Below are 23676 nucleotides of genomic sequence, written 5' to 3'. Positions count from 1 at the left end.
AATGGCTTTTCCTTTTGTTTTGTTCCAAATATATAGAAAGTTTGAGAAAATTACAACCAATCAAATATATTACTATTTAATCAATTTGGAAAAGTCATATGGCCAAGCTTCAATTTCTCTGATAAGCTTGTTTCTTTAATATCAACTTCCCACGGTTAAATAGTTTTGTGGTTAATTTTTTCACAACTTGAATAATTTAAACTATGTGAAAGGATTTTATTATGGAAAGATTGAAAAGCATTATTTTACATTTTATCTTCAAAATAATATCTTTACTAGATGGTGGCGAATATAATTATGTTCCGTTAAATTTATAAATGTTATTTGAAAAGTATAATCCTAATTATTCAATAAAATTGTTGATCTGAGGAATGTGGTTTGGTGGTTGACGAAGGTTCACACCATATTTTCGAAAGCAATTCTGGTGGTTTCTGGCACTCTTCTTAATCACTGTTTTCCTGGCCCTATAATACCTAGTCGAGCTAACATTCACCCTGGACTTCTGTAATGCCGGGGTTTGTACAAGTGTACACAACCGTTCTCAAGTAATAAGTAAGTATCGAGTTATTGTCTCTAGAGGGATTGTATTTGTGAGAAAACACTCGGGGGGAGACTAAACCCTTAAAATAGGAATAGTGAATGCCCCGGGAGACACGCACGGTACTTACCGGTGCTATCGGGCCTCGGAGAAAAGAACTAGTATCCGAGAAGAGATAGGGAAATGCCGGTATAAGCGACGATGGCAGAATACGGGATAGAAAAAGATAGGCTTGAATAGACTTTTCTTCTACTTGGGTAGACCAAGTGTGGGTAAGGTCGCCAGGAAAGACCCTCTTTTTTGGGAGATTGAGGGAGATAGTGTAAGCATATGATCTTCAATCCTTACTTGGAAGGAAGACTTATATAGTTTAGAACCCCTAGAATTAAGCTAGCTATCACTCTTTTCTGCTGCCAATGGATCGAGATGATACCCGACACCAGCATTTAGTTTAGATGAATACTTGAAAAGATGCCCTGAAATCGCACGGTTAGGGCAGCGAACCGACGCTCAGACTCCTTTGATTACTCGGACTTCTCGCTAAATCTTATGCAAGAAACCCTAGTGTTTTAGAAAACTCTTTCCGCTAGTGGTCTCTCACTCTCATTCCGGATTGAACCACTCGTCGCTCACTCTTCTTTTCAATCCTTTAGGACTTTAAGATATGTCCTGAAAAAAGCATATTTTTTTCCTTTTCCTAAGAATCGTCATGATCTAAGACCCCCCTTGACTGACTTAACTAACATGCATTCTAGCAGCTTCTGAAATGAAAACCCGATCCATGGAACCATCTTTTCTTTGAAAAGAAAGAGCTTGTTGAACCCGTCCTCAGACAGACCACTGGCACCCAATCTCTTTACTAGATTGGACCACGGGTCGTCACTCCTACATCCAAGATGTAACACATCCCCCCGCGAGAAGGAAGGAGGTGAGAAAAGTACAAGATCCGAGGTTGAAGGATCCAAGTCCCAAGGCACGGGAGGAGTGAATTTCCGAAGAACCGATGGCATTGAAGATGACGTAGCTTAACGTCAATGGAAGAATTAGCTCAAGCCAATGTACCGGTATAGGGGCCTTTAGGCCTATCGAACATAGGAGCGGGGGAGGGGCCGTATGGACACTCTACGAAGGAAGTAGCATGGGTCAAGTCCTCCGCACGCCCTTGTGCCAGCGTAGAGCAGAACAATTGAATTTTAAAGGTTAGCAGTTGTTAGGCAAGCAGTGGCTATAGGGATCGTTCCAAGCCTTGATATAGGAGATTGCCCGATCTTTCTATCTTTCTTTTTCACAGTTCAATCACAATGATTGACTGGGTGGAAAGGAATCTTCTCTTGCTCAAAGCTAAAGCTATTACGATTACGAATGCCTGTTACATTACGGTTCTTATGAGTAGGAGAAGAGGAGATTAGTAGCTGAGTGAGAACTCCCAAGCCGAATCATGCTCTTTCAGTAGTCTTGGTAAATATCCTTTCTCCTTCCTAACCTAACCTTCATTTCCATGGGCTAAGCATTATTTTCTTTTTCTTTTTTTTATGATCTTTCTTATTTACCTTTAAGGCATCCTATTCTCCGTTTTGAGTTTCTTTTGTTTTGGAATCGTCTTGTCTTCTTTTAAAAAGATCTTCTCCTTGTTCTTCCCTCTTCCTATGATCTTGACACGCAAAGTGATTTCAAATCTCCCACTATTACTAAAAACTCCCAATAGGCCACGTGCAGCTTATATTATAATAAAGTAAGTAGGAAGGAGCGAAAGCTACTCGACCAGACGGGAGAGGCGACCAAAGGAAGCTGGTTCACCTTCTCTCCTCCGTTACAACATAGGTCATTCCAATCCCGGATGAAAATATTCCAAAAAGGAAGCCAAGGAGACTTGGTAAATAAAAACACATTATTATTTGGAAGTGATGATTAAAATTAAATATATTAAACTAAATGCAACGATCCCTTATGCAATTTATCCTAAACATGCAACTATACGAATGAAATAGATTTTAGCAGAGTTAAACACAATTTGCAACAATTATAACAGAAATAAACTGGTACAATTACTTTAATTAAACTCAATTTATTATCATCATGCTTAATAATATTCAGAAAAACAGTCTATGGCAACTCGATCTTTAATGAGTTTGGAAATCACATTAGGTCCTTTTGGAATCTTTTACTTAGTAAATATGCATTTTACTGATCCTTATTTACTTAGGGTTTCTTAACATTCGTGTGAGGTAACAGAGACGCGTTAGGTTTGAAACAGTTTAATCACACAAATCTAAAAATTATGCAGATAACAGAGCTTGGTTAGAGCTGTTATGCAACCTGCAATTTAATCGTGTTAGGATCTAAATTGAGCATGCACATTTCAATTATGTTTCCACTAGCCGTTGTCTGGTTAGGATCACTCAGCTAATTCAAGTGCATTTCAAACACGTATGAACGAAATACAGACTTGATTTTAATTGAAAACATAATCGATTGAGGCACAAACATTATAAGCATGAATCAAATAAATATTATTTAATCAAAATAATCATCCGAGCTTAAATAAAATTAAGCTAACATTGTTGTGAAAAAGAACAAAGAACACATAGAAAACATTTTCAGATTAAATTAAAGAATTACTAAGTTTTAACAATGAATTTAAGTAAAAAGGTGAGAAATTATATAGGAAATATCCTATATATTTTTTCGTTTACAACTCCAGCCCAAAATTCACCCATGTAACAATTATTAGTGAAAACCTTTGTATGATTTTTTTAGTTAAATGGTAATTGAAGACTAACGGTGCATTTGCATGAAAAGCCAGACAAATACACTATCAAGATTATTGTTTTAATCCCAGGAAATAATTTAATAAGCCACCTTCCCACGAGTACTTGGGATGTGAGGATGCTTGCTGCTGAATTTCTAAACACAGTTTGTTAAGTTAGGAATCGTCTGCCAAGAGTCTTGGACTCTTGCCAACAGTTCAGAGATAATTGAGCTGCCAGTAACTTGAAGTAGTTGTCCGGACTGAACCTGTTGCTTCCTTGAAAAGGCATCACAACCAAAGTTGTGATTTCCCCTCCTCTAAGTGACGTCATAATCGTACCCCAACATTTTGGCCACCCATCGTTGTTGGAAAGCTGTAATCGCTTGTTGATCACAGAGGAACTGGAGACTTTGATGATCAGTTCAAATTCAATATATATATTGATCAGGTTCATGAACTTGAATCTGCAAAAGCTAAAGTAGATGAAGTGAAGGAAGAATGGTTACCATTTTTCTCTTCCTATTTCATAATGTTGAATGGAAGAAGGGCTTTCAAATAGTTTTTGTTGGCTAGAAACATAGCTTATATTTTGTAAAATATACTGCAAAATTTTCAACCTCTTGCTGGAAACCACAAGTTTGAATCTGGTTGTAATGTTGAAAATTTCTGGTTGATTTTATATCTTACACCATTTTTATTTTTTGAAATCCTTCAACAAATAGCTCTCATGAAAACAAAATTTTCTTTAATTTCTTTAGGCATGCCTTTATATGTATGAGCATCCTTAATCTTTCGCATCTGACCTTGTAAAGATTCACTAACATATTTTTATGGAGACTGGAAAAATGGTTTGTGCCCTTTGAAACAACATTATCCATTTTGAAAACCATGCACCCATATTTATATTATATATATAACAAAACCATGCACACATATTGATATTATATATACACCTACTAATTTAATACAACAACTCTCAAATATATGTACTCACTTAGTGCAATAGCTCACTATTAGTAATATGCACCAGACGCATGCAATTGTTAATACATAATCCACTCACACACGCAACAATTAAATTCACAATTCACAAACACTTAATCATGTCAAGTACATACTTTACAGCTACGGCCTGTTTATTTTATTCCTATAACTATAAACACATGTTAAATTCATGCATTTGACTCATTAAAATCGCACAGCATGCATACTCAACACTCAACAAAATTGCAATGGTTTGCACTAGAAGAAATCAATGTTCACATATTAATTAGCCAATAGTTCGCATATGTTACCTTAGTCTGCGTACTAGAATTTAAATGTAGTATGTCAAACCGTTTACCTTAGTTCTTGCTTTAACTACCATGCTCAAGTAAGCTTTAATTTGCCTTTGTTAATAATTGTAGAGGCTTCCAAATGACTTGGCACTTTACATACACATCAAGCACAATTAAAAGGCATTATTAATAGCAACATACATAATCAAATTATTCCAAAATCACAGATCCAAGCCTCTTAACTTCTATACCGAAAATTTAACTAGTTTTGTCAAAATAGGTGTTTAACAACTCAAATATCATTTCTAAGCTTGGATTTCAACTTCATATATCCTAAATATCATCCAATTATAGAACTAAACCATCAATTTTACCCAATTACACTGATCTAATTTTTCCAAAAAATAAAGCTTGTGTGATCTTTTCAAAGGGGAAAACATTCAATTTGCTTAAATTCATTAAAGATTTGTTAAATTAAGATCACATATATTTTAATTGGATTAAAATGAGTTATAAATCACTTTAAAACCAAAACTTAGCTAAGAAATACGAGATCTACCATTTTCAAGCCAAAAATCAACTTAAAATCAAGTGATATATTGAGATCTTAATTAAACCATTTAAATCTCAAATTGAAATAACAACTCACTTAGTTTAGTCATAAAAAGTTAGAATATCACCTCAATTTTACAAAATCGACGAGCTATGGAGCTAATTCAAGCTAAAACGTGTGAAGATCGCTTGAGGATTTTAAGGATGAAAACATGAGTGTTCTTCAAAATTGAAAAGATATTTTGTGTTTAGAGAGCTTAGGAATAAAAAATAATGATTAATTTCAGATGAAAAACTTTGATACTAATAATATTTCTAATGGACTCACCTTCGGCCATTCTGAACATGTAGAAATGTTGTTTTAATATTAACCTATTGGCCAGAGATTTGTCATTAATGTTTGTTAATGTTTAGTTATAGATTGAGAGTTTTTTAGGTTTTGACTAACATTTATGACAATCACAACCCCAACATTAAGCATATGGTTTGTTTTAAAATATATATATTTAAATGGTGAAGGGAGTAGGAGAGGCGGCACCTATATTTCGTGCCTATACATGGGTGAAACCGGGTTAAAATATGGGTTAGAGGGGTGGAGGGTTTCTAATAGGCAACACCCAGTAAAGGGTTTCTTGCAGGCGGCACCTAGTGTGGAGACCCTATTTAAGCAGTGTTTTCTTGAATGGTTTAGAAGGTAAGAAGAGAATGGGAAAAAGAATTGTAAAAGAAGAGAAAACAAAGAAGAATTCGTAATGTTGATACATAAGAAAAAAAATGTTACAATGTGTATATTTTTTGAAAAAAATATTGAGAAATTTAATTATTTTTACAGATTTAATATTGAAGGTAGATAATCAATTTTTCGTATACATTTATTTTGATGGAGTAATTTCGACAACAACAATTGGATGTATATTTGAATGTCGCCAAAAAATAAGAATGAAATTTAATAGAAGTGTGTCGGTTAATGATATGAAAAAAAAAAGGATCAGTGCAAAAATTGTTAGATATTCTGAGAAAAGAATCTCGAAATTATTCCACAAATTTTCAGTTCTGATAAAAATGAGATAACAAGACCATTGCTGATGGAGTTTTCTGAGAAATACGAAACCTCGGAGGAATCATCAAAATATTGTTACTCGACGGTGACCAATGAAAGTATGCAGGTGAATGCAAGCACTCACGATGAAGATGAAGAAATAAGTGGTGGAACCTACAATAAAAGAACTAATGACATGAACCCACGTCAACATTTAGCACACACTACAAGAAAATAGACTTCTAGCGGCGTTTTTTTGCCTTTAGCGGCGTTTTTAAGCGCCGCTAATACTTTTAGCTGTGCTTTCCCAAGCGCCGCAAAAAACGTCGCTATATGCAACGCCACAAAAATTAGTGGCGTTTTTTAGAAAAAAACGCCGCTAAAGACCATGACCTTTAGCGGCGCTTTTTTCGCAAACGCCGCTAAAGACCATGACCTTTAGCGACGCTTTTTTCGCAAACGCCGCTAAAGACCATGACCTTTAGCGGCACTTTTCTCACAAACGCCGCTAAAAATAATGATCTTAAAAAAATTATTTTATTTTAATTAAATAATATTTATTTCTATGTTAAATATTATATTATGTTTAATTTTTGAAATTTGATCTTTAAACTATATACTTTTAAGGATAAATAAAAATATTAATTAAATTAAATTTTCCATTAAAATTTAAACTTCAAAACTAAATATAAAAATTAATGAATTTAAATTTAATACATAAACATTGATTCAATATGTAATTTAATACATAAAAAAAACATAGACACACACAGACACACAAAGTATTAGAATTTCTAAAACATAATTCATCCTGGTGAGAAAATAATGCCAAAATGTTGAACTCCATATTCCAGTTGACTCCATATTCCCCCACAAGTACCTACAAGGGAGAAATTCCATTAAACGAGAAAAAGTATTGATCATCAATCATCAACAGCTAAAATGTTGAACTACCAACATTAAGAAAGGCGTCATTTAACTAAAACCAGTTTGTATAAATTCTATGCTTATTATGCAAAATGCTTTTGAGTACAAACTGGTTTGGAGCATTATTTTAGACATCTCCCAGAGTTCCATTTGTTTTATATTAGCAAGTAGATATAGTACACAACTTATCCTATTCCATTGCAAACAACTATTATTACAAAAAGTCCAAAGAAAGAAATATATTCTACGATAGTCTAGACTCAATGTAGAAGCAAGTCTAGCAAATCCTAACAGTAGTAGTGGAGTTGAAGATTTAAAGGCTGCCTTCGACCAACTCCTTAGGAAGCATTTTGAAAAGTTAGTGGAACATAGATCTGAAACAATATACATCTATATACTGCATACCAAATTTAGATATGCTGCATGCACAAAAGAAAATTGTGATGCCAAAATTATAACGTATGCTCAGAAGAGAAAGAATTTACAATGGTAAGCAATATACATGACAAATTAACACCAGCATCTAGAAAATATAATGACTCACATTGATGATTTGATGTTTCGTGCTTGCCGTGAAGTAACTGCATTCATTAGCACAAAGGAGCCAACTCCAAGGTCCATCTAAAAAAAATATGCAAGGTTCAAAAACATTAATATGATAAAATATTTGGGATTGATATTTTCGGGATAAAAACATAAAAGTTCTTGAAAATACAAACAAATTCAATAAGTTTTAAGATATTGGTAGGACAAGTTTAGAAGTTTTCAAAGTGAATGAATGTAGACATCCACTTCTCATACATAATAATCTTTCTGAAAGGATGTAAAGACCCCTTATGAGAACAACAATAACAAAAATATTATGTACGAGGGTATAGGATTAAATGTTAACATGGGTCCAGACATGGCAAAAATTCCACAGCCTTGCTCGGAGTTGGCTAGACCACTCGACTGTGGTCATTGTGGTTTTTGAAGATTCTTGCATTTTAAGGCAAGCAAGATTTGCCAAATAATAAAGGAGAAAAAGACTTTCCATGGCACTTTGTGAACATGATGCCAGCCTTTTGGAACTAAGTTCTACGGCATCCATACCTTAAAATTGAGATGATTCGATGGAGTGATTAAGTTCGTAGGCCAAGCTGTTAACCACCACTGCTGCGACCAATCCTTTAATACATGAGCAAATACTCCTATTATTCACAAAAATGGACAAGTATGTAAATTTATACATAATACAGGACAGATAGCAAAATTTTACCAATAAGATTTATAGTAATATATAATACTATAATGTAAGCATTAAAAAAAATAAAATGACTATACATAAAAATTTAATGAATGAAAAATACATAAAATACTAAATATTAGATTAAATATAAAATAGCATTTTAAAAATAAAATAAAATAGACTTAAGATGAGTTTAGACAAAATTTTAAGTGCATATTTCAAATCAAGCTGAATTTGAACAAATATAAAATCTACTAACAACATGCTTAATTCTAAGTTGAATCTCGCCAACAACACCTCTAATCGTGAGCTATGCTTGTTACTGTCGGCTCTAGTAACTCACAAATCTGTACTTTTCGAATCATATTTGGTTCCACTTCATAATGTCTACTGCATACAAAGAATTTTGTAATTAAAATGTGACAGGTTTTGCCAAGTGCTGAAGCTAGAAATGTTAAATTCCCAACAGCCAAGATACACAAGTAAGTGACAAAGTATATCAATAAATTCCCACTACATGTAAGGCAAAGAGTGTAGGTAGAACAATGAAGACATAATCCAAAGCTACATGTAAGTTAAATCAGAAAATGAAGTGAATGATTAAGTTAGAGAATGGAGAGATGTGTCCAATCAGTTTTAGTGATTTTATTATTAGGCATTTTGTTTCCACTTATGTAAATTACATAAATATATAACTTCCCTCTAAAACTCGAAAGACAAAGCAACAATTATGAAGTGCACACAAAAAGCAACGGTTAAAGGTTGCAATCAACCTTTCTCTTTTAACTAATGCTATGTTATACAGACTACTAGTATTATATTGTTCTTAATATTTCACCAAAAAAATGGTTTTATTAAATAAAAAAGATTGCACCGCCATGAATGTCTGGAAATGGAACCTTAAAGCTAAGGTTGTTCAGTTAAAGTTTTGTCAGAAAAGCCAAATTATGCAGTTATATCATGTCTCCACTTGCAAACATATCGTGTCTCCAAGCAGTTATATCTACGTAATAGTATCCCCTCATTCAAATAAAATTAATGTTAGAATCAGATATACATACCCCCATTATTTTCCTGTTGGACTTCTTCTCGAACACCTATAAAGCAGTAGCCTCATAATATTCAGCCAATTTTATCGAAACCAATTAAATAAACATGAAGTTAAAATAGTAGCGTAAAACTTGTTTAGATACCTTCTTGAACCGATCCATAGTGCGGACATTATGCCCTTGTAGCATCCATGCCATTGCCATGTTTTTTTGCGAGCAATAGTAATATATAAATTATCAAAAACTTTACGATGGCGTGATCTATCTTTAGCTCACTTGCAAATCTAATTATCTTTATTATATTTTGAAAGCCGATTCGATGAAGACAAACAAAAGCTTTTCTTTATATATATTTGATGTATAACGGAGATTCTATAATGTCTTAAAAATGAAACTATGTCATCCCATATTGTCACTCGGTCTCACCACCACCATTGATCTTGATGAGCTTAAACCTCCTCATTAGTCTCCATATATAGCTGCTCCTATGTGTCTTTGTTCTTAGGTTCTAAACACTGCTTTTGCCTTTTTCCTTGCATCACTTCTCTTTCCTGTACATACAATAGAAGAAATTAATACAATTACCCTTTTAGCATACTGATGCGAATTTAAAACTTTAAACAATTTAAAATTTAATCGATGTGAGATAACACGGTATAATACATGATGATGCAAAAAAGGTGATTGTTTACAAGATCTAGACAATATCGATAAATTGGAGGATACATTTCTTTCCTTTGAAAAGTTTGATATATGGATATTAAGTTCATTGGACATATAAAATCAGTACCTCTGGGAGTCTCTCAGCTGCTGCAGCTTCCTGATCCACATGCAAGATGAGAAAGGCCAAAAATCAATAAGTAATACATAGCAAATAAGGAAAATATTATATATTTTCTCAGTTTCTTGCCACTTGCCAAGAAGAAACATGAGGTCTCTCACTAGGGAAAGTAATTTCTTTAAAAGTGCATTCTCATTTCTCAATTGCTCCACTTTTTCTTCCAGAAATCTTGTATGCTCCTTTAAAACAAGATCGCAGCCTTAGTATAGGAAAACAGTTACATCTGTGGAAATTAAAACCGTAAGAACTAAGTTCTCGTTTCAGCTCTACTAATAAAACAGGAAAAAGAAAGGAAGAATTGTAATTTTTGACTAGTATGCTTGCATATATATACATCTTGCCTTCTAGATATGATGTATGGAACAACTTGGCTAAGTTTAGGGTCGTATTCTAGATTCTACTACTCTGCACACACATACGCACTGAGACACAGCTCGAGATTTTGCAGCTGAAATTCTATTTTTGATCTTATTCTTCCTCTTCTTTTGCTCAGCCTCTTCAATGGCTTCTTGTATTTTGTTCCTCCTCTCTTGTAAGCAGTAAATCATTCATTATGAGCAACTCTCCACTTCGATGGTGCATCTGCAGCCAAAACCGCATTCGAGACCTATATGGGAACCCTAATGGATTAATTAAACACCCTCTATTTCGATAATCTTATTCGATCATTTAGGCGACAAGAAGAAGATCCGGTTTCTTTCACGATATTATGAATCCCTATTTCCTGCTGCTTTGTGGTACCTTTATTGCGGTTGCATTAGAAATTTGTTGCTTTCTTGCGGTACATTCATCGTCTGGTTTCTCAACTTTGACATCACTCATTTCTCTCATTCAACTATAAGCATGAATTAATCGAATATTTACCTCTTCTCCAACATTGTGAAACTCTAGATCTTTGAAAAACTCGGCGAATCGCTTTCCTAATACGAAAAAATTGAATTTTTTTAAATATAAGGGCTTTACTTAAGCGAAGAACTATTAAAAAAACTTAGGGATTTTGGGGGAAATTTAGGGATTAGGGAAATGTAGAGAATTGGGGAAATCAATTTTGGGGTTTATTGAAAATGGCTAAACGTTTGGGATATCTGTTTTGGGATTTTGGAGGAAATGGCTAAGTGTCGGGCATAACAGAAGAAGATGAAATTTAAGAAAAAAAGACGATGTCGTTTTCATAGTGTTTTTTAAATGACATATTTTAATTTTAATTTTTGGGTTTAAATAATTAAAAATATATTTAGAAAATCATTGATAATAAAAAATAATATAATTATTTAATAATTACACTTTCTCATAGTTACTCTATATTATTACTTTTTCATTTTCCTTCTCTTTACCTTTTTCTGCATGAATATTTTACTTTGACCAAATTGATTTTCTATAAACAAATCAAACAATATTTTACATGAAACAAGCATTCCCTTAATGTTTTTCTTTTTTCATAAAAATTAATTTAACCCCTAATGTTTACTCATTTTATTATTTTGATCCTTATTCTTTTTTAGGGATCATTTTGGCATACTTTTTAGAATTTAGTTAAATTGCTTGCTATTTTATGAAAAAATTGACTAAACTATTAAAATTTTAATGACATTGACACAGTAGGTCAAGTGGCATTTTTTTACTAAAAAAAACAATGGGTGAGCCAAACTAACGTAATAAAAGGTTTTTAAAGATATAAAGATAAATTTAACCCTTAATTTTTATTTATTTTGTTACTTTGGCCCTTATGTTTTGGGATTATTTTGACCCTCAACCTTTAAATTTTAGTCAGGTTGTATCTTTTTAGATTAAAAACCTGATGAATTAAAAATTTTAATGACATTGATATGGCCACTAACATGGTAGTCCATGTATAAATCATAAAAATTAAAAAAATATTTAAAAATCAACAAATTTTAAAACTTTTAGAATATTTATTCATATTAGTGGTGAAGTATATGCAAAATGCCACTTGACCTCTTGTGTCAATGTCATTAAAATTTTAATAGTTTAGTCAATTTTTTCATAAAAAGCAAGCAATTTAACTAAATTCTAAAAGTATGCCAAAATGATCCTAAAAAGAATATGGATCAAAATAATAAAATGAGTAAACATTAAGGGTTAAATTAATTTTATGAAAAAGAAAAACATTAAGGAATGCTTGTTTCATGTAAAATATTATTTGATTTGTTTATAGAAAATCAATTTGGTCAAAGTAAAATATTCATGCGAAAAAGGTAAAGAGAAGGAAAATGAAAAAGTAATAATATAGAGTAACTATAAGAAAGTGTAATTATGAAATAATTATATTATTTTTATTATCAATGATTTTCTAAATATATTTTAATTATTAAACTTGTTTTGGTGTAATGTATCTATTTTTCAATTATATAAGAAATCATTTAATATATAAATTAAAAATGCTAATTAATCTAAACCTAAACCTCTTAACCCTATCCCATAAACACTAAACTCTAAACCCTTAACCCTTAACCCCAAACCCTTACACCTTAAACTCTAACCCTAACTATTAAACCCTAATTAATCATAATCCCTAAACCCATAATTCATCATAAACCTTCAAATACTAGTTAACTCTTAAACCTTAAACCCTAAACTATATATCTTAAACCATAGTTAACACATAAACCTTAAACCCTAAACCATATATCTTAAACCATAAACCATAAACTATAATGATAATTAATTCGATATTTTAAATTCAATACTATATCTTTTACGATTATATAAGAAAATATTTAATATATTGTATAACCATAAATTTTAATAATTATTGTTTTAGGGGTTATAGATTAGTGTTTATGATTTTTTTGGGTTTAGGGGTTATATGACTTTTAGCAGCGTTTTACCAAAAGCGCCGCTAATGCTCTGATTTTTAGCGGTGTTTTTCCAAAAGCGCCGCTAATGCTCTGGTTTTTAGCGGCGTTTTGCCAAAAGCGCCGCTAATGCTCTGGTTTTTAGCGGCGTTTTTCCAGAAGCGCCGCTAATGCTCTATTTTTTCCGGCGTTTTTTACTAAAACGCCGCTATTGCTATGTGTTTTACAATTTTTGTGGCGTTTTTTGATAAAACGCCGCTAAAAACGCCGCTAAAGCCCTATTTTCCTGTAGTGACATGATGTCCATTGTCTAATAGTGACCAAATTATCATAATTCATAATGTTAATGACCAAATCATAACAATTAAAATATTAGTAACTAAAATGTAAATTTAAACAACTATAAGGGATTATTTTTATAGTTGACCCATTTTAATATTATAGTTGTTGGAATGCATTTGGTAATTTTAAGTATTCCACATATAGCATGAGTCAGTTTTCCTATCTTTTATTTGATAAAATCTCCTAATAGCACCGAAAGTGTTAAAGTAATTACATTAGAATTTGAATTTATAAAATAAAATTATTTTTATAATTTAAATTTAACTTCTAAGCTAAATTAGGTTTTAAATTTTAATAATAAAAATAATTAATTTCTGTAAATATTAAAAGATAATTTCTTTTGAAGAGTTTGATATGGAGTCAAACCATTATTTTTTTCTCTTTTAGCTCTATATAATACAATAGGTTGATAACAATTATTTCTATTAATCTAATCTGTGCTCTACCTTTTGTGTTTCAGTAAGTTTCGATTTGGTTTCTGCTTTGCTTAAGTTTTGATTCTAACGTAGAGCGAATATGACGAAAGCGGAGGTGACTGTGACGGTGTTGCATGCAGCCGCGGAGATGGATATTGTAGCTGAGAAAGAGAATGAAACGAGATACCCTCGCAATGGCGCCAACGCGAGTAGCGTTAAGGTTGGCTCCGATGTTTATGTTAACGTAAATGGAAAGGACTCCGATAATGGAGTTGTAGTGGAATGGGATGGAAATTGCATTATCGAAGAAGACCACGAAGTGAAATCCGAATCTGATTCGGTTACTATTACTATGAATCAGCAGGAGGTGTTGAAACCTGTTGAAGAAAAAGGAGGGTATGTTAAAGAAAAATAAGGGGATGGAGATGATTGTTTGGCTAATGGTATATCTAAACAATCTGTTTCGGAAGCTGCTGTTGTTATTGATTCCAGTGTTGAACAGAGTGATGATAAAGTCGATGATTTGGTTAATGGTGTATCTACGGATGATGATGCTACACATAAAGTCTCTGTTAACTCCATTAGTTCGAATCCTATAGTCTCCGTTGGTGGTATATCGTTTGTAGTTGATGTTCAAAGTAATCAATATAATGGTAATCTGGCTGATTTGGAGATGGCTTCCAAACTGGTTGGTAAGTCTTTGGACGTGGTTTCGGGTTTGAAATCGGAAACGAATGTTAGTTCTGATTCTATAGCGGTTGTAGAAAGTAATCCTGCAGAGAAAACTTGTGGTGTCACAAACGGAGGAATTCAGTTTGGTAGTTTCGACGACAAGGCTGAAAGGGAAACACCGTTCAACAACATGATCAGGGTCCCGAGAAACTACGATGAAAGGTTGAAAGTAATGATAAGACTTGCTCAAAATAAGGTTGATGAGAAGATTCGAATTCGACATATGATTCATATCGATATGCAAAGCACGTGGGTATGTAACTAAGTGTTTTTATTTTTCATTAAATTCTTTAATCACTTGTTTATATTGTTATGGTTTGATTAAATGCCCTACCGATAGGTTACTTGTGAGGAATATCGCAATGATTTTAGTGATGCTGTATTTCAAGAACAAGTGGCTCGAGACTTGCATAGGTCCAAATGTCAGGAAATAGAGTGGATGCAAACCGTGATTGATATTGAAGATATTGAAGTCAAGGTAACCTGTTTTCAGTCTTTTATGGAAGAGGATGATGTGATTATTTGTTCTAATTATATACTTTGTAAGCAGATACGAAACATGGAATGGACAATGCAACACCAAACTCTACCGCTAAAGGATGAAAAGCTGTCATCTACCATGAGTAGACAGGACGAAAATCAACAAGGTTTGGACCGGAAAGAGCGTCTGAAGGTATTATATATACATCTGCTTTGTTACCTGTTGGAACCATGAATCTTTAAAAGTATATATTTGAATACGAGTATGAGAATCTAATTTGGGTATGATGATGGATATAATCCAAAAACAACCTTTCAAAAACACGTATTTGAATACGGCTTTTGGTTGCTTACTAGATTCTTCTGTTTCTGTAGTCTTTAAAGAAGGAAGCTGACCAATTGAGAGCCAACCTCATAAACGCTGTGGCGATCACTGAGGTAACTAAGAGAAAATACTATAACGAAACCGAAAAGTTAAGCGAATCGCTGTACCTGCTCAAAGCTGCAGATGACAACCAAGAAGAAGCGTATGCACAGCTTCAAAGTTTGAAGAAACAATTATATGAGAAGGTACTTTTAAATTCTGTAAGCTTAGAGTGAATGAACATAATCGTGTTGGACACTTTATCATATCCGAGACTCATAGACAAACCTGCATTTTCGTTCTGGTTCTGATTGAATCTATTGCTCTTTGAAACTGATAAACTAAGTACCGATAAAGATATACCGACGCTACTCTTGTTTGAATTTTGCAGAACCAACACTTTCGGCAGTACAGGGATGATTTTATTAAAGCGAATGAGTTGGGTTGGAAAGGGGATAAAGTGGCACTCCAAAATTTTTGCATTAACCAGGTGAGGTCGTGCATTTGTTTTATTTCTTCGAAATAAAAAATTTTGTACAATATTTGATCTAAACAGTTGGTGGTCCAGGTGGAGAAATTTATGGACTTATGGAATAACAATGATGAATTCCGAAAAGAATATGTTAGATGCAATGAAAGGAGCACACTTTGAAGACTGAGGACATTAGATGGCCGTGCACTTGGTCCTGGTGAAGTGCCTCCTGTAATTCATCGAGCAGTAAATGGAAGAGCGCTCGTGGATCATACAATGTCCGGCTTAACTTTGGAAGATCGAACACAAGAGTTAGTGGCGGTGGCAAAAGCTGAAAAGGTACTTGCGGAAAAGGTTGTGGAGCAAAAGATGTTTATGAAATCTGCTCCTCCAGAAAGTGTTTCAACAACTGCTTCTAATGGGTATAAAATCGAAGAGGCTGAAGAAGAGAAGCCGGAGAGAACAAAGGAGGCGGACGAATCGGACAGGAAGGCAGAGGAATTGAGAAAGGAAGAGGAAGCGGCTAAGTTAAAGGAGCAACGCCAGTTGGAGGAGATAGCTAAAGCTGAGGAAGCACAAGAAAGGAAGAGGCAAAAGGCAGAGAAGGTTGAAGCTCGAGAGGCTAGCCGAGCTGCGAAAGAAGCTGAAAACCTTTTTCGTTCTTCAGAAACGGGAAAAGAGGGCAAAGAATAAGGAAAACCAAAAAGCCGTCGCAACAGCCGGTGACACGGGCATTGAAGATGAAGCTGTATCTGCTTGTCCGACTTCTGAAACTCTTGCTGAAACTTCGAAAGAAACCGAAAACAAAGAGAAACCCATGGTGGCTACTACGGGAACGCCTCAAAAGGTATCAAAGTTTTTGAAACAAACCAAAGTAACATCTATTCCCCCTCCTATTCGAAATCGGGGTAAGCAAAAGATGCGGCCATGGATGCCTGTCATTTTAACCCTTTTTGTTATTTTGGCTTTGTTTTTTATAGGAAATTATATCTAATTATTTGATTTTGGGCTATAGATAGACAATTTTTCCTATTTTTTAAATTTTGTATAAAATTATTATAGTATTTATTTATTATTATTTTTATAATATTAGAGGATGGAGAAGAAAGAGTGTTGAATTTAACTCAGATTATAAAAATTACAAAATAATCACACAATTATTAATAATTTTTAATCATCTAATCATTATATGTTGATTTATATCAATCAAAGCTACATTTAAAAAGAAATGATGAATAGATAAGAAGTCCTCCATCTCCAACAATTATAAAGTTGATAATAGTTTAAGTTCAAGAAAATTCGAGTTTGTAATGATTCGAGCTCAAAAAAATTTGTGTTTGTAAAATCTTAAGCCTGAAACAATACAAGTTTGAGACCAATTTGAGCCTAAACCCATGATGATCTGAGCTCAAGTTTGTCATATATGTTTTTCAAAACCTAAAAATCCCTGAATTTATAATTAAACATTAATAAACATTAATAATTAATATAATTATATGATAATAATTAAAATAAAAATAAAATATATGTAACATCCCAAATCCGGCCTAGACGTTATGATTGAATTTAAAGAAATTACATTAGTTTATTCCAAAAACCCGAAAAATTGAAAAATTTTAGAAATTGTGAATTCTGAAAATATTATTTTCAGCAAAACACTTACAAACTCCTTGTGAAATCACGCGTCAATTAATTTTATGAAAAGTCAATTAATTTTATGAAAAAAAAAAGGCTTAATTCAATACTCAGATTTGCAGCAAAAATTTTGGAGTAGCTAATTCAAGAACCGTGATTTAGGTTAGAAAAAAAACGTATAATTTACTGGTTGTTCATATTCTAAAACTTTCATTGTGGATTTAGGTAAAACTTATTTCAAATTCGTGGCGGATAACCCATATTTTGTTTAATTTTAAAGACTAAACTTTTCTTTAACTTAACAAAAAAGGTGTAGAAAACTTAAGCCAAATAACAAAATCCAAAACCAATATCAAATCCGAAACATAGTCCAAATATCATAAATATAGAAAACTTAGTTTTTTTATTATTATTATAAAAACAATCCCGAATTTTTAACCAATTGAGTTGTAAATGACATAATTAATTTCAAAATCTTACGGCGAAAAAAATTCTTTAAAAACTCTTATCCCTTAAAAACATAGGGTTCCATCAGTTATGTCACATTAGGTGAGTTTACGAGCAATAAATAATATGTCCACAAAAACAAATACCAAAACCAAGATTTGACCTTCCAAAACAAATTAAAATCTAAAATTTAAACCTAAAACAAATTTATACCGAATTGTGTGAACTGAGCTCCGAAGTCACCTCCTAGTCTTAAGTCTGAAGATCACCTAAAATGTATTAAACAAACAGTATTTTTTAAGTCCCTTGTATGGTACAAGAGAGATTATGGTGGTTAAGTCTGTCTAAGTGCAGGTTCGATTCCAAACCTGTTACACTGGGTTGGCGTTATCCTCCTCATGGGTGGCTGAAGTTTAACGTAAGCGGAATGGCAACTGAGGAAGCTATGGGCTGTGGAGACAAGGAAGGAAATGTAAGAGCTTTATTCTCGGGACCATGTGATGCCATTAATGCAGATTCAACTGAATTAGGAGCAATAATTACATCTTTGTATGTAATAATTGAGATAGGGTGGAGAGGAACTGGTTTGATTATTGTTGAAATTGGGTCACTGGTGGCGTATAATTGATTATTGAACAAAGACAGGAGACCTTGGTCACAACAAACTACAGTTGATGATATGGAAAGGAGACTAGCATGTGTGGGTGAGGTAGCATTTTCAAAAGCAGACCAGCATGGCAATGAAATGGCAGAAACATTAGCGTCAATAGGTATTAATCGTAAGGTTATGTTCAAGGCGTCGTGATGAATGTTAGATTACTGATTGGAATGTCTAGTTTTCATGTTATTTTGGCTTTTGTGACAATTGTATTGTTTAACTGGAACTACTATTCTATTGCTTTTAAATAGAATAGTTTGACTAAACCAAAAAAAAAAATTTATTTATAACAAACACAAATGTAAGTATCAACACAATATTTTACTTATACGGGAACATATATTATATCAAAATGTCATATTCTAAAAACACAAATCAGATCATAATGTCATGTTTTCAGAATCATATATCATATCATATTATAATAAATCATTAATGTTTCACTTTTCACTAATGTCATATCATAATGTTTGTTTAAATTTATATTTTGATGATTAATGTTTCACTTTTCACTTTCCTTTTTGATTATCAATGATTTATAAAAACTGGGTTTTGATTTTCTTTATCTTTTTCTTTCATTGTTCTTGATTTGTTTTTAGAAGAATCTGAGAACAAGAAACTGAAAGCAGCAGCAACAAGATCGATATAACCAACGATTCGCCCATTGTCGGGCTTGCAATGGAGAGCCAAGAAAATGATGGAGATGACGACTCCTAGTTCTGGTGAGGCATTGCTACGGGTCAAGTTAAGAGGTTTCGAGTATAACATCAGAAAACCGCCGTGTTGTTTGCGTTCAATGAGACTCATGGCTCCTGCGAATACACTTCTAATGGTGACTAAATTGTCATAAGTTACAAGGTTTCGTCAATATTAAAACATCATTGATTGAAATGTAAATTTAAATAACGACAAGAGATTTAGCGAATAATATAAAGATTTATTTATAAATAATTCAACCTTTCAACGTTTCAATATGAATGTTTTAAGGCAAATTTTTAATGAATAGACTATTTTAGTTCATCTAACGTAGAAAAGATCGAAATTTTCAGTTTTTCAACAGAGAGATTAAAATGCAATTCGAAATATAGTATAAGGATTGCTATGCTATTTTATCGATAATTTTTACATGTATATAGTATTTTGCTTTAATTTAGATGACATAACATTTTAAAATGTTTGATTTTTAAATATTATTTGATTAAAGATGCAATAATACAATCATTCTTATTATGTGTTTAAACTTGCAATAATACCGTCATATTCAGTAGAATTAAGAGTTATTTCTAACACTTAACTCCTTCTTTACATTTAAGAGTCCCAGAGAATTTGGTGAGTCTTCCAACAAATATTGCAGGCTTAGCTTTAATTATATCCTTCTTTTTTAATTTCAAATGGGGAGGTGATGGTGGCCCAGATGTTACAAAAAATGCTCCATTCATGAACCGATCTCCTTCTGATCTCCATATCCAGTTCCTCCATTCTGACTCTGGTGCATAGTTCCTATGGGTTATCTATAGAAATGTATTGAACAAAAACAATTTAGTGGTATAACCATAGGTACATTTTCAGTTGCATTGTGCTTCCTACGATATAAAATTAATATATGTTAATTACCAATTAATTTGTTATATTTTCATTTACCTCTTTAGTTAAGGGGTCATCTGGAGCAATGAACCTATTGCCTTGGCTAATAATGGTGGGATGCGTGCTACCACCAATGGCATACAATTTCCAATGAGTGTAGTCGTTGTTGACGACATGAAAGTATCCCCATCGACATCTAGGCATTCTTTGTATCAATTCCTTGCCAAAATGGTTGAATGCAAGTGTGACTTGCATATATTGATCTTTAGAATAGGTATCACTTGCCCCTAACAAGATCACCTGAAAGAAAAATCCAAGAATGTTTAGTTGAAAACTAGATTACAAAATGTGTACCATGTTGAGTATTTTAAGGTAAATCTTACATGATCATGATGGGTGAAATGGCAATTTGAGATGGTGATGGCAGTGGAACCTTGTATTGCATCAATGAGCCCGTCTTGACATTCAGACATGGAAATATGATCAAGCCAAATCTTTGATGACCCGAATATGGAAATCCCATCTCCATCGCCGACTGTGCGATAACCATAATGATCTTCAGAGTCCCTTATTAGGCCACCACTACTTCTAACAACGCGATGAATGTGAATGTTATGAATTATGACATTGTGCACAAATTGAAGTGTAATGCCACATCCATATGCTATATGAACATTTACTCCACGACCATCAATTGTCTTATGGCTTTGAACCATTAGTTCTTTTGATAATTTAATGTTCATATCATGAGCAAAAATTATCCATAATGGTCTCTTTTGAATCACAGCGTGACGTAAAGTTCCTGGTTTAGGATTTACGACATCATCATCAGAATTATCGGTAACCAAATAATATTCTCCCTTTTTCCCTCCACGAGTTTTGTGGCCAAAACCAAGGACACACTTAGCTAGTCTTTTGCGATTCTTGGCCCAGTTCTTCTTGCATCTCCAGCACCTATCAATTGGATTGATCGCCATGCATGGACCGGTATACTTCTTATGTTTACCCCTCAAGGATCTTCTCGTGCTATTAGTAATAACATCCTTAAATTCTAAGGGTTGATTGGACATAGTTTTTTCAAGAACCCTGCAACAAATTATCAACAAATTATCTAATATAATATATAATGCCTGCATTTAACATACAAATTAAGAAAGTTTCAGGAGATGGTAAATAGTTAAGGGAACTAACATTGGAACCATTGGCTTTCATCCATATAAATAATGATATTTTTATCATTAAGCTAAAGGCGTATGATTATTACAACTCGCTAAGAGTTAATGGTCCAAAATACAAATATGATAGATTGCTATTTGACAAATACACTAATGGAAACAAGAGTAACTAAGAGTTTGGCTTAGTTAGTCCATGTAGTTACATTCAAGGGTCTATATTTCAAATTTCAGTATGTGTAATTTATTTTCTTTATGTAAAATGTATGACCTTTTTTTATATTAAAAAAATGAGAAAAGAGAGATAAAATAGAAAGTTATAATTTACTTGTTAACATGATAGTTCAGGTGACTGGTAACATTTTCTGGGCTCGGTTCATAAGCTGTTAGAGCAATATTCCAGGCTTCTTCTTCACGTTGCTTCCAAAAATCATCAAATTCAGCAATATTTGCCCATAGCTTTGGAATTAAGGTGAAAAAAGAAAAGAGGAAAACAACCCTTAGCATAGTTACCTCCATTGTTGTTCCCTTTCTATATGTTTCTCCTTATTAGGATATTTTCTTGGTATAATTATCTAGGTGATATGGTAGGGCCTAGGTTTTAAAACTATATAAAAAGGGTTAAAACCTAAATATCTAGTACTCTAAGTTGCCGACTTTGGTCGGCTAAAGCCTTGATTTTGATAAGCGGTGAGTTTACCGTTATATAAACTATCCATGTAACTGTATAGTTCTTAAATTAAAGAGCATTGAATGGTAAGCATTCTCATTACAAAATTATCAACCAATACGAAACCAAAAAAATTTTAACCCACATCTCTAATCATGGAAATCTTAGGTCGCCAATTGGCAAAACCATTAATAACTTAACCATTTTGAGCACTAAAATCTAACTGTCATTTAAAATAGAAATGTTTTTCCTTTTTATTGTAAAGGTTGGCATGGATTGAACAAAAAATTCAACAATCCATTCACAACTTACACAACTGTCAACAAAAAATATTCGATTATTCCACATCATACCACTTTTTCTTCAAAATCCCAAAAGGAAACATTAAATCTATTAAGAAACAATTGGGCAGGATCAAAGTTTCTATGCATAATTGGCTATCTAAGCGGTTACTCGAACTCAGTAATGAGTGTATAATATAAAAATATATATATTTATCATGAAAATGTGCTATTCTTTTAAGACTTCCATTTCTTGTAAAGCCTTTGAAAAATCATATCATCATAATATATACGAAAATATGTATGTTTCATATATCCTTAGTCTAATCGAAAATGAGTAAATCGATTGAAAGATTAATATGTCGTCTATCAAGTTCAATTGCAGAGATGTTTTGTCTTGGGTATCGGAACGGATGACTCCCAGAAGATAGAAATATAGATGTGGCTGACTGGACTAACAGTATATCGGGCATGACCCAAGCAGAATAAATCCTAAATCCATTTATAGATTTATTCACTTGTGACATTCACCGTATGACATACCTAAATCCTGAATGGATAGCGGACTATGTCTGCGTGATTCGTGCACTTTGTTGTAAGCAAAAATCTGAGTTCAAATAGATAAGGAACCGAAAGCTAGTGCGTTAGCGTCATTCACAATAGTAGAATTCATAGCCCAAAACTTGGGTATTGATATCCCCTTGTTGGCATTATATGGTTGATAAAAAGTAAACGTGACCACGAGTCGTCCATCTTTGTGATGGATGACTTAATCACTATTTGATAGTGATTGACTTTTCTTGAAGAAAAATGTAATGGTCACCGTGAGATAAAATAAGATCATATTGGGAGAACTGATATTATCTCAAAAAGATTAAGAATATCCTATGAGGATAACACACTAATGATAAGAACATTAGACGAGCATTGAGTAGTTGTTTCCGTAATGACAAGGTCATTGGACCGAAATCATAAAAAATAAAAATTGGTTCAATAAGTTTTTTTTTTTTAGCTTAGTTCAATCGATTCGTAATGGTTCTCAAGTTCATTCCATTCCAAACAACTATGTCTCTATACTTCGTACATTTGAAATTTAATCTTTTTTATTTTATTTTCTAGAATTTAATTCCTGTAAATTTTTTATTTACAATTCTTCTTTCCATAAACTAGATTCTACCATCAAGATTTTTTTGAAAGATGTACTATAAGAAACTTCGATATTATATTTTAGGGATAATATAAATTTTTAGTCCATAAATTTAGTAATTAGATTCATTTTGGTATCTATATTTTTTTTTATCTATTTTGGTCCTTAAATTGGACAACTAGATCTGCCATTTTGATTCATGAACTTGAATTTTATCAAAGTTGGCCAATGTTATCGAAACATGACTGAATCAATCACTT

The 23676-nt window shown here is 32.8% G+C and overlaps 2 protein-coding genes across 2 annotated transcripts; one reads left to right on the top strand and one right to left on the bottom strand.

The window, feature by feature from the left end:
• Positions 1-13874: 13874 nt before the first annotated feature.
• On the top strand, positions 13875-19211 carry LOC108451476 (uncharacterized). The gene is made up of 11 exons (XM_017749161.1): positions 13875-14170; positions 14267-14759; positions 14847-14984; positions 15057-15179; positions 15362-15556; positions 15742-15845; positions 16005-16428; positions 16490-16677; positions 18259-18453; positions 18550-18674; positions 19162-19211. The coding sequence occupies exons 1-11, from the start codon at positions 13875-13877 to the stop codon at positions 19209-19211; spliced, it is 2331 nt and encodes a 776-aa protein (XP_017604650.1).
• Positions 19212-19727: 516 nt separating this feature from the next.
• On the bottom strand, positions 19728-22025 carry LOC108452347 (pectate lyase-like). Its single transcript, XM_053029159.1, has 4 exons — positions 21647-22025; positions 20530-21232; positions 20204-20446; positions 19728-20073 (listed from the first exon to the last, which is right to left on the bottom strand). Exons 1-4 carry the CDS (start codon positions 21835-21837, stop codon positions 19846-19848), a joined length of 1365 nt encoding a protein of 454 aa, XP_052885119.1. The 5' UTR covers positions 21838-22025; the 3' UTR covers positions 19728-19845.
• Positions 22026-23676: the final 1651 nt, after the last annotated feature.

This window comes from Gossypium arboreum, chromosome 5 (assembly GCF_025698485.1).
Source record: "Gossypium arboreum isolate Shixiya-1 chromosome 5, ASM2569848v2, whole genome shotgun sequence".
NCBI classification, from domain to species: Eukaryota; Viridiplantae; Streptophyta; class Magnoliopsida; order Malvales; family Malvaceae; genus Gossypium; species Gossypium arboreum.
This window is presented reverse-complemented; position numbering and strand designations above follow the sequence as displayed.

Coding starts and splice junctions, on each gene's coding strand:
- LOC108451476 (XM_017749161.1), top strand. CDS start 13,875: ATGACGAAAGCGGAGGTGACTGTGACGGTGTTGCATGCAGCCGCGGAG. Junction 16,429..16,489: donor AGAGGCAAAAGGCAGAGAAG/GTTGAAGCTCGA, acceptor TTCGTTCTTCAG/AAACGGGAAAAGAGGGCAAA. Junction 16,678..18,258: donor ACGCCTCAAAAGGTATCAAA/GTTTTTGAAACA, acceptor GTCTAAGTGCAG/GTTCGATTCCAAACCTGTTA.
- LOC108452347 (XM_053029159.1), bottom strand. CDS start 21,837: ATGGAGGTAACTATGCTAAGGGTTGTTTTCCTCTTTTCTTTTTTCACC. Junction 21,233..21,646: donor CTGAACTATCATGTTAACAA/GTAAATTATAAC, acceptor AATTTGTTGCAG/GGTTCTTGAAAAAACTATGT. Junction 20,074..20,203: donor ATGACCCCTTAACTAAAGAG/GTAAATGAAAAT, acceptor ACATTTCTATAG/ATAACCCATAGGAACTATGC.